At 41.1% G+C, this 14,639-nt stretch overlaps 1 protein-coding gene across 2 annotated transcripts in view; it reads right to left on the bottom strand.

Moving 5' to 3' along the window:
* CCNY (cyclin Y) overlaps window positions 1–14,311 on the bottom strand; it is a 132,724-nt gene extending 118,413 nt beyond the window's left edge. For both annotated transcript variants that reach the window (XM_067291898.1, XM_067291899.1), the window contains exon 1: window positions 14,158–14,311. In XM_067291898.1, the coding sequence (XP_067147999.1) occupies window positions 14,158–14,311 (154 nt within the window). The remainder of the gene's footprint in view (window positions 1–14,157) is intronic.
* Window positions 14,312–14,639: the final 328 nt, after the last annotated feature.

Raw genomic sequence — 14,639 nt, 5'->3', positions numbered from 1 at the left:
TCCTGAAATTGCAATAAAATCTCTGTGTTGTCTAATGCTACTTTACAAAGTCTGGATATGACAGTAAGTAGACAAAAAGGGATATAATTATTGTTCTCATCTCTTTGTTACTGCTTGCTGCTACCTACTTCTGGCCACTTCCTGTAACTTCACGGATGTCTCAAGTGCTCCTTTCTGTTTTTTCCTGAAAGAAAAAGATTTATACACTAATTATCAACAACCATTTGGAGTTCTGCAGCTTCTCTTGTCTAAAGATGAGAAAACCAGCTGAGCAGGGACCTCCAGTGCAAGTGTACAGTGTGACATAGACTTTTTGTAATTAATAAAGCTGTCCGACTAATCCAGTCCAGGATATTCTGGAAGACACCTTTTCTAGAAGAAAACACTTCTTTTTATCCAGTAGTAATGGTTTCCCTCTAAGTCCAGTTTCCTTGTCAGTGTGCTAACAGTGCAGCACAAATGAAACTGTTCAAACAAGCTTTATGTTTCCAGTTTCTCTTCCTCTTCACACGCTGCTCTTAGGTAAGGAAAACTTCTCTATTAAGATAGGACTTCGGCAGAAAATCAAATAGAAGATTAAAAGCACATACTAACATAACAGCTTTAACTTGTTTAACTTTGTCAAGCAATAGCTTGACTTGTTCCCCTCCACTGTCTGTTCCCAAAACCAAGAGTAGGAAGCAGAGTTGATGGTTTCAGTGCATTCACATCAAACTGGTATTTATATATTCCAGGACTCAGAGAAACATTTACAACCTGCAAAATTCCCATATCTCAATTTACGCAGCAGCTCCAATTGCATTGCAGAAGGTCCAGGGATTTCAACTTTGTCACAGTGTGCTCACAGACTCTCAGTGTAGCCCAGGCCCAGCAACATTAGTGCCAAGTATGTGCGCGTGTCTGCTGCTCACATACCGGCATACGGTTCTGTAGCACACCGGCACATGACCTTCTGCCTGGGAAATACAGGAACGTCATCCAGAACAATCCTACAGACAGACTAACTTTCCTGAATCAGCAGCGGTCCAAATCCAATAGAGACGTTTATAAATAAGTAAGGTCCATTGCCCAGCACTCTGCATATATGTACTTTTTTTTTTTTTTTTTTTTTTTTTAAGGCCAGCACTTTCTTTTTCTTTTAAAAGGAGTTTCACATCCAAAGAGAGTTCTACTTAATGTCTTTGTGCCTTTTAATGTTTACAGGTACCCTACAGTTCTGTTCTAAGGTAGCACAGGATACATTCCTCTATGTTCCTGTATACAATCCCTAAGCAACCATTGCTGACAGAGACATTGGGTTTGACCTAGTATGGAATTTCCCAAATTCTCTACTACATGTTAGTACACACTTTAGGACAAATATGTAATACACTTTTTGAGAGGAGGTAAAACTTAGCAGAGGCTTGTTTTGCATTTGTTTTTTTAACCTTAGAGAGCAACCAGGTCATTTAACTTTCTGAAAGTCGGAGTCTTAAATAGTGAGTGTTTTAGTAACCTACATACATAGCAAATGCTCAGTAGACAATAGTATAGGCACTAGGAAACCCTTAGTTTGGAAGAGATGGATGCAGAACAGAGGCTGGTAAGCTACTTTTCACACTGAAAACACTTCTGCTGGTAAGCTACTATTCACACTGTAAACACTTTTGCAATGAAAAAATTTGAGAAAAAAAAAATTTGTCCTTTGATAAAGCCCACAAGGGGGTTGAAAAGATGAGGCAGGATTTCCGTAGCTCAAGGTTATAACTACGAAAGCAACTCTAAGTTCATCTTTAAGTGGAAATGAGACACTGCTGAACTTTGCTCAGAAAGCAAGCAAGTCAAACAGATCATTTAATGCTAAATCCATGTTCACTGGAAGAGCAAAGTTGCCAGTCTGGTCTGATCTATGTCCCAAACAGCTACCCTACCAAGCCTACAACACCCTGTTCACCTTGCAAGTGTATGTCCTTCACACCTTAAAAATAAGCACAGAAGAAAACTAAGGATGAAGGACCAAATAAGAGAAGAATCCCTAGTTTCTGACTGCAGCTATTTTTAGGAAGGTTTTTTCACCTTTTTTTTTTTTTTGAGAACAAACAATTAAAGGTGACCCAATGTATGGTGTTTAGAAAAATGAAGAAATAAGCAAAATAAGTCTTCAGCTGTTATCAGCTCTATCTGATTTACATATTCGTGGCAGGAAGCTCTATGTCTCAACTGTTTCTACATTCACACAGAATCCCTACTTTTCTGTATAGAAAGAAGAGCTTTAGATTTTGTTTAGAACATTTGGTTTCTATTCCATAAATCTTACAGCATTTATTTTATTTCAAATGAAGTGATTTCACAACAAGGACTGGATTGACTCTGCACTTGTTCTGAACTGGCAGAAAACCTTTCTCCTCTTCTTACAGCCCTAAGTGAAAACTTGGATTTGACTTCAAGAGCTGCCTAGATACATCATCTTGGAAAATAAGGAGATGGATTTTCTTAAATGGTACATACCACTGTAGTTTCACTGAGTTCAGTGAAGCTTATTTACAACAGATGGGTATTTGACCCTAAGTGAGTTTAAGAGCTGAGAGAAGGGTATTTAAACAAGCTATTTAGGGATGCTGAAATTCCTACTACAGTCTGTAGTACCAGTGAATAAAACTGTATTTCCCTACCCATTCACCATATGTCTTCTAATGTGTTTCAAGTGCTTTCAATTCTCTCACAAATATTACTTATTGACATGGAAATTGCTTTTCTTGATAGATGCCTATTGTTATTTTTAATGCTAGCCTGCAGCATGAAGATACTCTCTTTAGAAAATAAAAATCTTTTATAACTAGGAAATAAAAGAATTTCCATGAAGGGGAAGAGGACATATATTAACTTCAGAATGAATCTTGTTCCCAGGATTCAGACACAGTATTTGCCAGATTAGTTAATGTCCAAATCTCCTTCAGCTTTCCCTCTAAATCTCATCAATCCTTTTTGTTTAATCCCATCTTTCTGGTAAACAGGGAGGGAGCTGAGGACAGATCAACTCTCCTTACTGCTGACTGAGCTTGAAAACACAAGCCAAGGCTCAGTTATTAATAGGCGCAGGTATGAATATGTAAAGAGTGTTGTTCATCACAGCAACCTTTATCTGCAAGTAATTTTTTGATTCTCAATTGTTTACTAGGTCAAAACACCACCATGGAGATGATAATGAACCCTTTTAATCAAAGGAATGAAGCTAATGGAAATAATTAACAGTAACTACCAATGTATTAGCTGTTTATTTAAGATTCATATGCATTTGCCTGGTGGTAAGTGCTATATGTTATCAAAGGGAAACAGTGCCTTTTTCCTCCCATCTGTTTTAAGCTCCATTCAGAAAATACACTTAAACACGTTTGTTTATTATTATGGGAGCAGAAAAAGCTATCATGACCCAGTCCTGGATAATAACTTCATCCTGCTAGGATAAGCTTTCTTGATGCAAAACAAAATCCCTGCCACAAAGGGAGAAAGAGAAGACAAAAGAGAAGAGAAGGATCTAGTGAAACAATAGTGGGTGAACAAAGAAACCAGCCACAGCCAGTAAGATAAGCAGAGGTCACTCTATTTACCAACACCACAAAACTGCTTTCTTGAAACACGTCTTAGCTTTTTCTCTGTAAGATAAGTAAATATCATCTGGCTTGTAGGATCGAACAGGCCCCTGAGGCAAATTATTTTCCAGATTACAGAGGACAACAGCACTAAAACTTTATTAGCACATACTTTCCCTCTTATTTGTAAGAGATATAAAAAAATATACCCAAGTTAGTTAAAGAAAGAGAACTCTAGCAAGCAGGATGAGATTAATAAGACTATTTATCAGATGCCACATCATCTCTCCCAAGTGCTCTGCTGAACAGTCAACTTAATGCTAAGCATCTTGTAGGGGCAAGCTCGATGTTTTTAACCAGCATTACTCTCACACAGGCCCTATTTAGCAATGAACTTATCACTGGACTTAACTGCAAGATAAGAACAGGCTCAGGTGCTTTAATATCATTACAAATACAAGTGCTTTGCAGCTAGCAATGGACTTGAGTGTACAGCTTAAGTGCACTGCTGAACCAAAGCTTCACAATACATAATCACATATTGCGCCACCCCCACCAAAGGTTGATATCTGGAGATAACTTTTTTTTTCTTTTTTTGATAGATTATCCTTAGCAGCTTATTCCTAGTGTACCTGCATTGAAACTGTTTTGTCTAGATGAGAAACAGAATTAAAACCCCTGTCTGAGAACTGACACTGGCCTAAGGAGGTCAGCATATTCTCTTGAGATCTAGGTACTTCCAACTCATTTTTGTCACATAAATAAGACAAGTCAAGCCATACAGCTACAACAACACTTGGCAGTGTGCTGACTTCACACGTGATGTTCCCTGTCGGTTTGATTAGCGTAGCATGATCAGACTGGAAGAGCTGCTGTAGAGATGATGGCATGGCCAGCAAGTAGAGCACAGCAAACACACATGGCCAGATCAGCAACTTTCCACAGCAAAGCTTCTTTCAGGATATAAAGCAGGGGGCAGGGCTGGAGAGCCCTCCTGACCTGCAGAGCCAAAACTAAAATCTGCTTGTGGACAAGAGCCACAGACCATGGGAAGTCAAGCAGAGGAAGAGCAGCCTCAAGTGGGAATGAAAACTCTCTCTCAGGCCCATCATTCCCCAGGACAGGACTGAGCTGACCATGCAGCTGGACCGCGGCAACACAACAGCGACAGCCCAACAGCCCTTCCTGCCCCGCTACCCGCCGGCTGCAATGGGGTTTGCCACGCAACACCGGCCTGAATGGACTGGTCGCCAGTCCCCAGGGGTGAACCACACCTGAACTGCCTCCGAGCTCAGCAGTCGCACGCTCCCACCCCCTGCTTAGAAAGAACAACCTTTTCCAGCAATATGCCCCGCTTTTCAACTCAGAGTTGAGTCCTCAAATAGAAACCAAGGAGATTCCTCATTTACATGAAGAAAGAAATGCAAAAATATGTAGTTAGAGAAGATTTACATACAGCTGGACACATTGAAGCATGGGCAGAGTTTCAATTACAGAAATGGTAATTACCAAGAATTTTCTTCCATGAATTGCAAATCTTAATACTGCTACTAACTAAATCTGTTTTCAGCTTTTTATTTAGAAGAAGGCAATGTGTATGCATTCCACTTCTCTTTAAAAATAAAGAAAATCCCCAACCTCAGAATATCTTTTAACCCACGCATTGCAATGCAATCCATGCATTGCAGTTTATTTGTAATCCCAAATTGTAATCCAGTACATAAATTCCTCATAAAGTACAATCTTCCAACAGTCATGGAAGAGAAGATGGTGATCAAAATAGTTTGTTTAATGCTATTTAAAGTCTGAAGATATAGGAAAAATAGAGAAATCTTACCCACATGTGGATAACTGTTGTGAAATCTGAGAGAATAAGGATTGTATTATTTGCTTAGCAGTAAAACATGCAGGAGAGGTAGGAACTAGGAATGTGCAGCAAATGTAAAAATACATTTCTCAAAAAGCACAGCAAAACAGAAGGGGTCAAAGAAGAGATGACAGGAAGATTAGAGGCAAGGACTTCTGTATGATGTGGAGGATGAAAGATTGGGCTGAGGAGCACAGACAGGAGGTAAGTAAGATAGACTATGAGAAAGGTATGCAAAAAAAAACAAGGGAAAAAAGACAAAAATCCAACAGTCTTACTAAAGCTACAAGAATGGGTGAGGGCAATGACCAAAATGAAATATATGAATCTTCCAGCTCAAAGACAGTTTTAAGATTATACTGACAACATGAGAAAAGAGAGAATGCCATTTTACTTAAAAATGGTATTATTCAAAACATTTGTTAAATATAAATACCTTTAATAAAAATACTTCATTCAAAAACAAGTTGGAAAAATGAGTCTGCTACCTAACCGTATGTTGTGTTTCCAACAAAGTCAGAGGGCGAACCTTTGCTTCTTCAGGCTCACAGATAGTCCCAGGACGTACCTGGGTTTACGCCACACAGTTACCAGCATCCCAGCACCAGGACAGAGCCACTGCTGATCTGGGCCGCCGGGAGCGGAAGGACACAGAGCCGGCCGTGCCGTGCCCGGGGCTCGCTGCACACACCAGTCCCCCAAGGCCAGGGCTCACCCGAAGGCGGCAACTCTCCTCTCGTAACATACAATGCTTGGGAGAAGTCACAGTCTCAAAAAGTGCCGTACTTCACTTGAATAACCACTGTGTATAAGCCAGTATTAATACACTCTACTTTTCAGAGTACCAAATACATTGATACCCGTGTGAACCCATTTTGAAGCAATCCATACAAAGTCAGAGACAAAAGGACTACTGAGGCACTCCCTTAAGGTCTCTTCTCCTTTTACTACCCACAGCCATGCATAACTTCACTACCACTGAACTACGGAAAGTTTATATTCCAAAATTAAAGCATACACAAGGAAAAAAAAAACAACCACACAACCAGATTTGTTGAAAATAAGAGCAGTTGTTTAATTTAAGCTCCTGTCCTCCTGTAGTAACATAATGCCTCAGTGTTTGGATTGCATAAACTGTGATTCAAATACTTGTTATAAAAATAAATGTTTGCTATAATATTTTTAAAGAAATATGACTTGAGGTTGAGAGCTTACTTTTCACTAAACATTCATTTCCAGTTAAATTTGACCAGGCAACATCCCTTTCACTTAAATATCCATTTTGCCAAGGGTACATCCTAGATGTAGCATTTACATCACTGCTTATATTCAGAATTTAAAATGCATTTTTGATTGCTTTAGCTTTCAGAGGCAGTTTTAGTTTATTTTTCCTCTACAAAACAACCAGTTAAATCTCTCCTATTGCAGAGTATTTTTAATCATAGACTGGATCTCCAGGACAACCTCAATTACAGGAATCCTTCTCATACCTAAACCCTCTCAAAAGTTCACACACAGCCCTCAGTAGAATTACAGCTCTGATTTCTTTCTGTCTGATACAGAGGGGATGAGTGTATATTGGCAGTGCAGTACACTAGACACAATATCCCGAACAAATTATTATAAAAGGAAAGGACATTTAGCTGCAGGCAGCATGGTTTGAAAGCTTACAATACAATTTCATTCCCAACCCGTTCACACCCTTTCAGCCTGCACTGACTGAATAAAATGTATCTGGATTTCTGTCAGGGAGGAACAGTCACAATAAAAAGCTTTGAGAAGGAAGCGCCGCTGAGCTATGCAGTCCTCGAGAGCATTCAGGTAGAAGAGAAGCAGAGCTTATCGTAGACGCACATGCAAAAGACCTTGTCATTCACTTGTGAAGCTGGATTTTATCTTGATGTTTATTTTAACATCTAGACTTCAAATCTACTACTTAACATCTTAATAATAATAATAATAAACTACATAAGACCACACAGCAAGAAATATTAAAATATTAATCAGAATAAGAGTTCTTGCATCTTCATTTTAGAATCCCTTTTCAAAAAACACTTATGCCAAACGCAAATAAATCTATTATTATTATTTGATATTCAATAATATTAGAATTTCAAAATATGTACATGAAAAAACATGTTGAGAGGTTAGTTATGTTCCCTATTTTAATAGTGATAATGGCAGAGAATTTCAGATTCCTAGATCATCCTCAGCAGACTCGCTGAGTTCGGGGAGCCAATAAAGTCAGGGTCCTGACTGGAGCTGCAGTTGAAACTGTGTTAGCAACCAGAAATGAAACTCTTGCTAACAGAATCTGAAACTACGTTTTTTCTCCAAGTAGAGACAGAGTAGAATAATGTGTTGTACATTAGGCAAAACATTCTGTAATAACCGGATTTAGCCTTCTGAATTTTATCCCTGTAGATTTCAAAGATATAGTTTCATAAATTTAGTTAATAAAACCAAAACCAATGCATAAAACAAAGGCTGCCAAAAGTAATAAGCAACCTCTAAAGCAGTGTATTCTCTTTCAGGGAGAAACATATGATGCTATAAAATATACTAGAAATACTTAGGAATGGAAGAAATAAAAACAGTACATCTTTATTCCTATCCTCAATAACTAATACAGCTAAGGCTCAGCACCCCAAAACAAAAAAGAGAATGAAACAAGCAGTTATCAAAACAGATTGTGAAGATCCTGATTTATAACAGCGGTGATACTATCTCCTGGACATACAAGAGACTGCACTCCCACAATAAATGAACCAACTGTCTAGAAACAGAAATTTCTATAAGGATGATCTGAGTGTTCTTGATCATAAGACTTTTTTTCTAACCTGCATTTCACACTGGTTATTTTAACATAGTTCTCTGAAGAGGAGGAAGTGGGGCAAGCCAAACTAGTAGCCACTACAGTTTACTGAATGTAAACTGTATATGTGATGTTATTACCTACAGACAACTTTTTTCGAGCTAGAAAAACAGATGTGACCTAATATTCTGAGCACAGGCCTAAGAGTGAAGACCTCTAACTAATTTCAGTTGCTGACTACAAGCACAGCTACCACCAGTGATTTCACATACAAAATCTCACATACTCTCACAGTTCCTAAATTACTCTCCCTAGAGAGTTCACATATAAGCAAGAAAATGTAGGGAAACTTTTCAAAACATCTTTGCTGATCAAGTAGAACTTCTTGCTCATGCAAGATCCTCAATATCCGAAAGTAATGAATTCTTTTCAGAAACAAAGACAGTAATAAGTTTCTGTATTAGTTGGAAGTAAAATTTCATGAACACAACATCACAGAAACAAAAAGGTACCTCCTCTCAAAATACTAATCTGCAGACACAAACTGCATATCTGAAACAACTTTAAGCATGCCAATAACTTGCTGATTTTGTACCAGATCTAGAAAATGATCCCTGTACCAACAGTTTCACATCTTCATTTAGCAACAGTGCGCCTTATGACATTTTGGGTATCCTGGCTTATAAAATTTTGCCTAGCCATTCAGACTAGGATTCAGGAATAACTCATCGATTCCCACTTTTAAAAATACCAATAGAGCAAACAAAAGAAGCTCTTAAAATTTCAAAGTCTCACATTGATCTCCTCATTGTTGAAAGTAAACCTTTTCACTTCCAATCTGATATCTTTGGGATCTCAATCCAATAGCCACAGCTGTATAAGAATCATTTTACAGAAAAAATAAACAAAAAGCCCCAGATAAAAACTTATTAACTAAAGCTGAGTATTCTTTTGAAGACAAGCTATGAATATTTGAAGGCTGACTCCCCTCCTTGTAAGGAGAGAACAGTATCACACAGGTGTCAGTGCAGACTGCATTCCCCTCTCTAGGAACTACAGTGGACCCAAGTGTAGCAAGTGTTACATGGGACTGAAGACAACTCACTTTGAATCCTGGGATTACCTCTCTTTCATAATTTTGTTTAGTATTCAAAAACTACATGGTTTTCTATAACATGTCCACACAAACAAAGACAGTAATACAAATGCCACTCACGGGGACGAAAACATCAGTATGTTTTGTTCAAGCCATCACGAGCTATGGAGACAAAAGCATAACTTTTGCAGTGCAAATGGCATCTATGATGGGCTAGCAATGGTATTTCAGTAAAATCATTACAGCATTACCCTGACCCAACAGAAACAAAATTATTTTGCAAAGAAATAAAAACAGAAGTAAATAACACCCATTAATGAGAAGTGTACATTTCTGCTGACCTGAGAAACTTGCCTTAGTTTGACAATAGTTGCTCTAATAAATCCTTTACAGCCTTTACAGGTTTCCAGCCTGAAATGATGTTACAAGTTGTGATGAGAAAGGAAACCATCAAATTCTCCAAATAGCTTTCAGTAATTATTTCTCATTAATGACACAACTCCTTGGCCAACTTCTACACCAAGTAGCTAAGGACCAGTCTTTAGGACAGTGCTGCTGCTGCTAACATCTTTCTCTAGTTCAGGCTAATGAGCACTCTAGATTTAAGATAGTCCTCCCAAACAAAGCTTGGTTTGAGGCTCAGGAACTGCTGATGCTCAAACGGGACACACTGGAGGGGTGTGTGGTATGGGGGGGGGACCAAGCACTCAGCAACAGACGTAGTTTCAGTTTTGCTATATAAACTAACTTATGAAGTTTGGCCCACTTCTGCAAAAAGTTTCAGCTTGGGAAACATGAAAACATCCAAACAGCTCATTTCAGCAATTTTGGAATATTTGCTTTTAAAGTTGGATTATAAGGAGACAAAAACATTGCATAAGATATAGAAGAAGTGATAACTATTCCAGTGAAGATAATACCTAAGCACACTGCTAGGAGTATGGTATCTAAATAATACACTGTATTGCTAAGTTTAGGAAGTTTATTAACATTTACTAGCTTTTCACATATGTTTCAGAGATCACCATCATTCTGCCATCACAGATATTAAATATTCTGCAGGATAAAGTAAAAAGATCACTCCATATGTCAGAGTGCACATAGAAAACTAACATTTATTTAAAAAAACTCTAGTTATCCAAGTTCAAATGCAAATAAAAGAAGCTAAAGTTATTTCAAATCATTTCTACGTAGCAAGCTCAGAGAAAGAGCTATATACTATTTATGTTTTCAGTGTGTAGAAGGTATTTCATATTCTTGCAAAGCTATTATATGGGGAAGATATTCAGACCAGCAGCTGACAGGCAGGACAAGAACAGGTATACTCATGCTGAGGTATCATTCACTTATTCACCTTCCAACCTCATGAGACACAGCAGACAGGAGAGAGCAGACAGCATTCATGGTGCCATACTAAGTTGCTAGATGGGCTCAGCAAACAACTTCTTGTGTGATTCAGAAAGGGGCGTCCCACCATATGTGGATGCCCTGCTTGCAGGTTTGCTTTTTGTACAGACAAGAAGCCTGACCTTGAGCAAGGCCTCAAGATGCAGTAAACATACCCTTCAAGCCTGAAAAACCTTTAGAAAAACCTTTTAGCACAGAAAATTAGGCCACACTGCTATGACACCACAGAATAGAAAGGTTCACTCCATTTCTTTTTAACACATTATTCTTACTACATGTAAATTCAAGGGAAAAAAAACCCTACAACAATACATAGTCATCTTCACATCTTCAGAGACCTATAATTTTAAGTCATGTCATTCTGCTTCAAGTACCAATTTACTCAGCCAAGACTGGTGATCTTGTGCAGCTCACTTTAAATGAAAATCTTAATCACATGGCAGTGCACTAATAACATTGGTTAGGAATAAGTTCAAATACGATTAGTCTTAGCATGTGTGCATCTAAAAGCTTCTACAGCTAAATACTAAAATATCCACTCCTTAAAGGATGTAAATTAACTGATTTGGTGCGAACAACATAGTAAAAGCGAGGTTTTAAGAAGGCTTTATACAAGATGACAGTGCTTATTTGGGAAGCAAGGAACAACATAAAATAAAGAGATGAAGCTGATTGAGGAAGAAAAAAAAAGCAAGCTATGAGGTATGCATCACTAGCAGCATGCAGTAAAAGACTAAGTTCATTGATGAAGGCCACAGCAGGCTCTATTTTTAATTTTTTAACATGTAAGATTGCAGTGGTACTTGGATACATGACCTCTGACAAATGCTTAGGTAGGGAATGCAAACCATAGTGCTGAAAAGCATACAGACTGTCTCTGGAGGAGTTCTGGCTAAGAGAACAAAAAGATTTTTGAAAGAGATTCCTCTCTAAACCAGATAGACAATTGTTTTGGAAAAAAGAAGGACTATCCTTTTACGAACCAGGTATTACCAGGAATGCCTGTGTGCAACATATTAGACCTTTAATTTGCTTGTGACATGCTTATTTCTTGCTTTTGTGAACGTAGGTCAGTTACTTCACAAAACCAGTTGCAACCCATCATGCCCTAGCTCTTAGATACCAGTATTCCCTTTCAGAAAAATTTCATTAGGTATACTGGGCAGACATTATAAAAACCTCCTGTACTTCGCAAAATTCGTAACTCTCATAAAACCCAGTACACACAGATATACAAATACCACCTAATCTCAGTTCAGAGATTCCCATATGCCAGTCTGAAGAAGGTGGGTATAAAAACAACTAACTGAACACAGAAATGGCTTTTAAAAACAGTCCATTCTTAGGAGTTTGTCCATTATGCAGCAGAAAAAATAACATGATGGGAACATCATGAAAGGGCTTAACAGGTTTATCAGTGATGCACAGTTGCACACGGTGACATTATCTGAGCTGGTAAGGAAAAATCACCTAGTGACATCAGAGAGTTTATAAAGGGCAAAAAATCTGTTTTTTTGAAGCGGGGGGGAGAAGAAAGGGAGGGACTAATTATTAAGAAGTATCCTTTCTTCAATGGCATGGAAACTCTCCACATAGTCTCTATTCCACGAACAGCCCTTCGGCCAATTTCATCATGGGGCATCAGCTTTGCTTCATGCCATCGTATCTGTGAATATAGCCCCTCTGTCCCCTCCCTACAGCCCTACAGAGGAAAAGCCTACTGCGCCAAACAGAGAAATCACGTCCGAGAGACAGACATTTATGGTACATCAGTCTCCTCAGTGAAAAGTTATTTCTCTGACTCTGTCAATAAAGAGAGGCAAGATTAGAGCAAGGTATGAAAAGAAAACTCAAAATTGTTTGCTCTTTTCAGAATTAAAGACAGTTTCCCCATTTGAAAACTTGATGTTTCATCAGCAACAGCGCTAAATGCAAAAAAATGAAATTTAAAAAAAAATAATAGAAAAATACAATAGAAAATACTTTTTGTAAGTGTTCAAAGGAGAAGAGAGACAGAACACACACATGCCCTGATCCAGCAAATGAAACAACCAACCAATAAATAATTTTTTTGACAAATAATTATTAAGATAAAAAAAATTATCTGCACTATATGCACACTTTGGGAAGCACAGATGCACTTACTATTTCCACCTGTACCCTTCCACCCACCTAGGAAAAAAAAGTACATCCAAGAATAAGAAACAAAAGCCACACATCTCTGACCAAAATCTGTTGGTATGGATGTAAAAATTCGTGCCATTAGACAAAGAGGCATGCTACTACGCTGGACAACACTGGTGTTGGAAGAATTAATCATTCACAGATCAACAATTGGTTCTTTCATCTCCGATTTTCTCAGACTAGACCATTATGTATTTTTTTCCACCTACTGATCCTGTTACACTCCAATTTTTCAGCTGCATGTAGCAAAGACATCTGAAAGACAACACTTGTATTTCCAGAATGTATCTAATCGAAAGAAATAATCTTAATAATAAAGGGATGGACTCCATCTGCTATGATGGACTATATCATTTTGCCAATGCAAAGGACTGACTTAATACACAACTCTGTGAAAAGATCACCATCCCACGAGCTATGAAAGAAACGTGAAAGGCGAGCTGAAGTGTGCCCAAGTCACTCTTCCTGGCTGTCCACCAAAGGCAGTTCACGTAAGCTAATCCAGGGGATAGCTGACTTTTTACCAAACAACGTTTTGAGGAGCAAATACTTCAGCTGATCAAAAACTAAATTATATGCATATATTCAACCTCATATTTAAAATTAAGGTGTATTCTGATTAGCCAAAGCATCAGGACATTGGGTCGTTACCAAATGGGTTGGAATATGGCTTTTTTTTTTTTCCTAGAGTATCACTGCAGAGGTGGACAGAAGTATTCACGACCACCAGGGCACTGCGGCCCGGCCGCACGGCGCTGTCCCGGGAGACGGGGCAAGAAGCGGCCCCGCCGCACGGCGCCGTCCCGGGAGACGCGCGTCCCGTACACCCTCACCCCCGCAGGCTGCGCGGGCGGCACCGGCCCACCCGCTGCCCGACGGCGCGCCCCGTCGCCGCTCGCCGTTGCCGCCTGCACGGGCCACGGCCGAGGCGTGAATTTCGGGTGGGAGCCGGCCGGGAGGAGGCGGGGGAGGCCGAGCCGCCTCTCGCGGCCGCCGCAGGCCCCGGCGCACGCCGCCCCCGCGCAAGGCAGCTCCCCGGCGAGGCACCGGACAGATAACGGCGCCGCGACGCCACCGGCGGGGTCGGAGACCGCCCGCCTGCCCCGGCCCGGCCCGGCCCGGCCCGGCCCGGCGGGCAGAGCCCCCCTCGCGGCGGCGGCGGCCGGGGCTCCCTCCCCGCGCCCGCGGCGGGGCCGCCCGCCCGCCCGCCCGGCCTCACCGTCGATGTTCTCGCGGTCGCTGATGTGCTGCAGGTTGCAGCCCGTGTCCTCCCGGCTCAGCTCGGCCTCGGGGCGGTAGGACTCCAGGCGGGAGTGGGCATTGCGGCGCAGCTTGGGGCTGGCGGAGACGCAGCAGGAGGTGGTGTTGCCCATTTTCGCTGCCCGGCGGTGGGAGGCGAGCGCGGCCGGTCAGCAGGGGCGGCGGGAGGCCATGGGCAGCGGCGGCGGCGAGGAGGCGCGGCGCGGGAAGAGGCGGCGGCGGCGGCTGCGGCGCCCTGCGGCTGCGCTCGCCGGCGGCTCCCCGCGCTGGCTCATCCGCGGCGCCCGGCCGCGCCGGCGAGGGCTGCGGCAGCTACGCCCGGCTCCGCGGGCGGGCAGCGCAGGGCCACGCTAGGCACAGCGCCATCGCCAGCGGCGGGGCCGCCGCGCTCCTCCTCCGCCCCCGCGCAGCCGGCGGGGCCCGCTCCCCGCGCGCACGGCA

The sequence above is a fragment of the Apteryx mantelli genome, chromosome 2, assembly GCF_036417845.1.
Source record: "Apteryx mantelli isolate bAptMan1 chromosome 2, bAptMan1.hap1, whole genome shotgun sequence".
Classification (NCBI taxonomy): domain Eukaryota; kingdom Metazoa; phylum Chordata; class Aves; order Apterygiformes; family Apterygidae; genus Apteryx; species Apteryx mantelli.
This window is presented reverse-complemented; position numbering and strand designations above follow the sequence as displayed.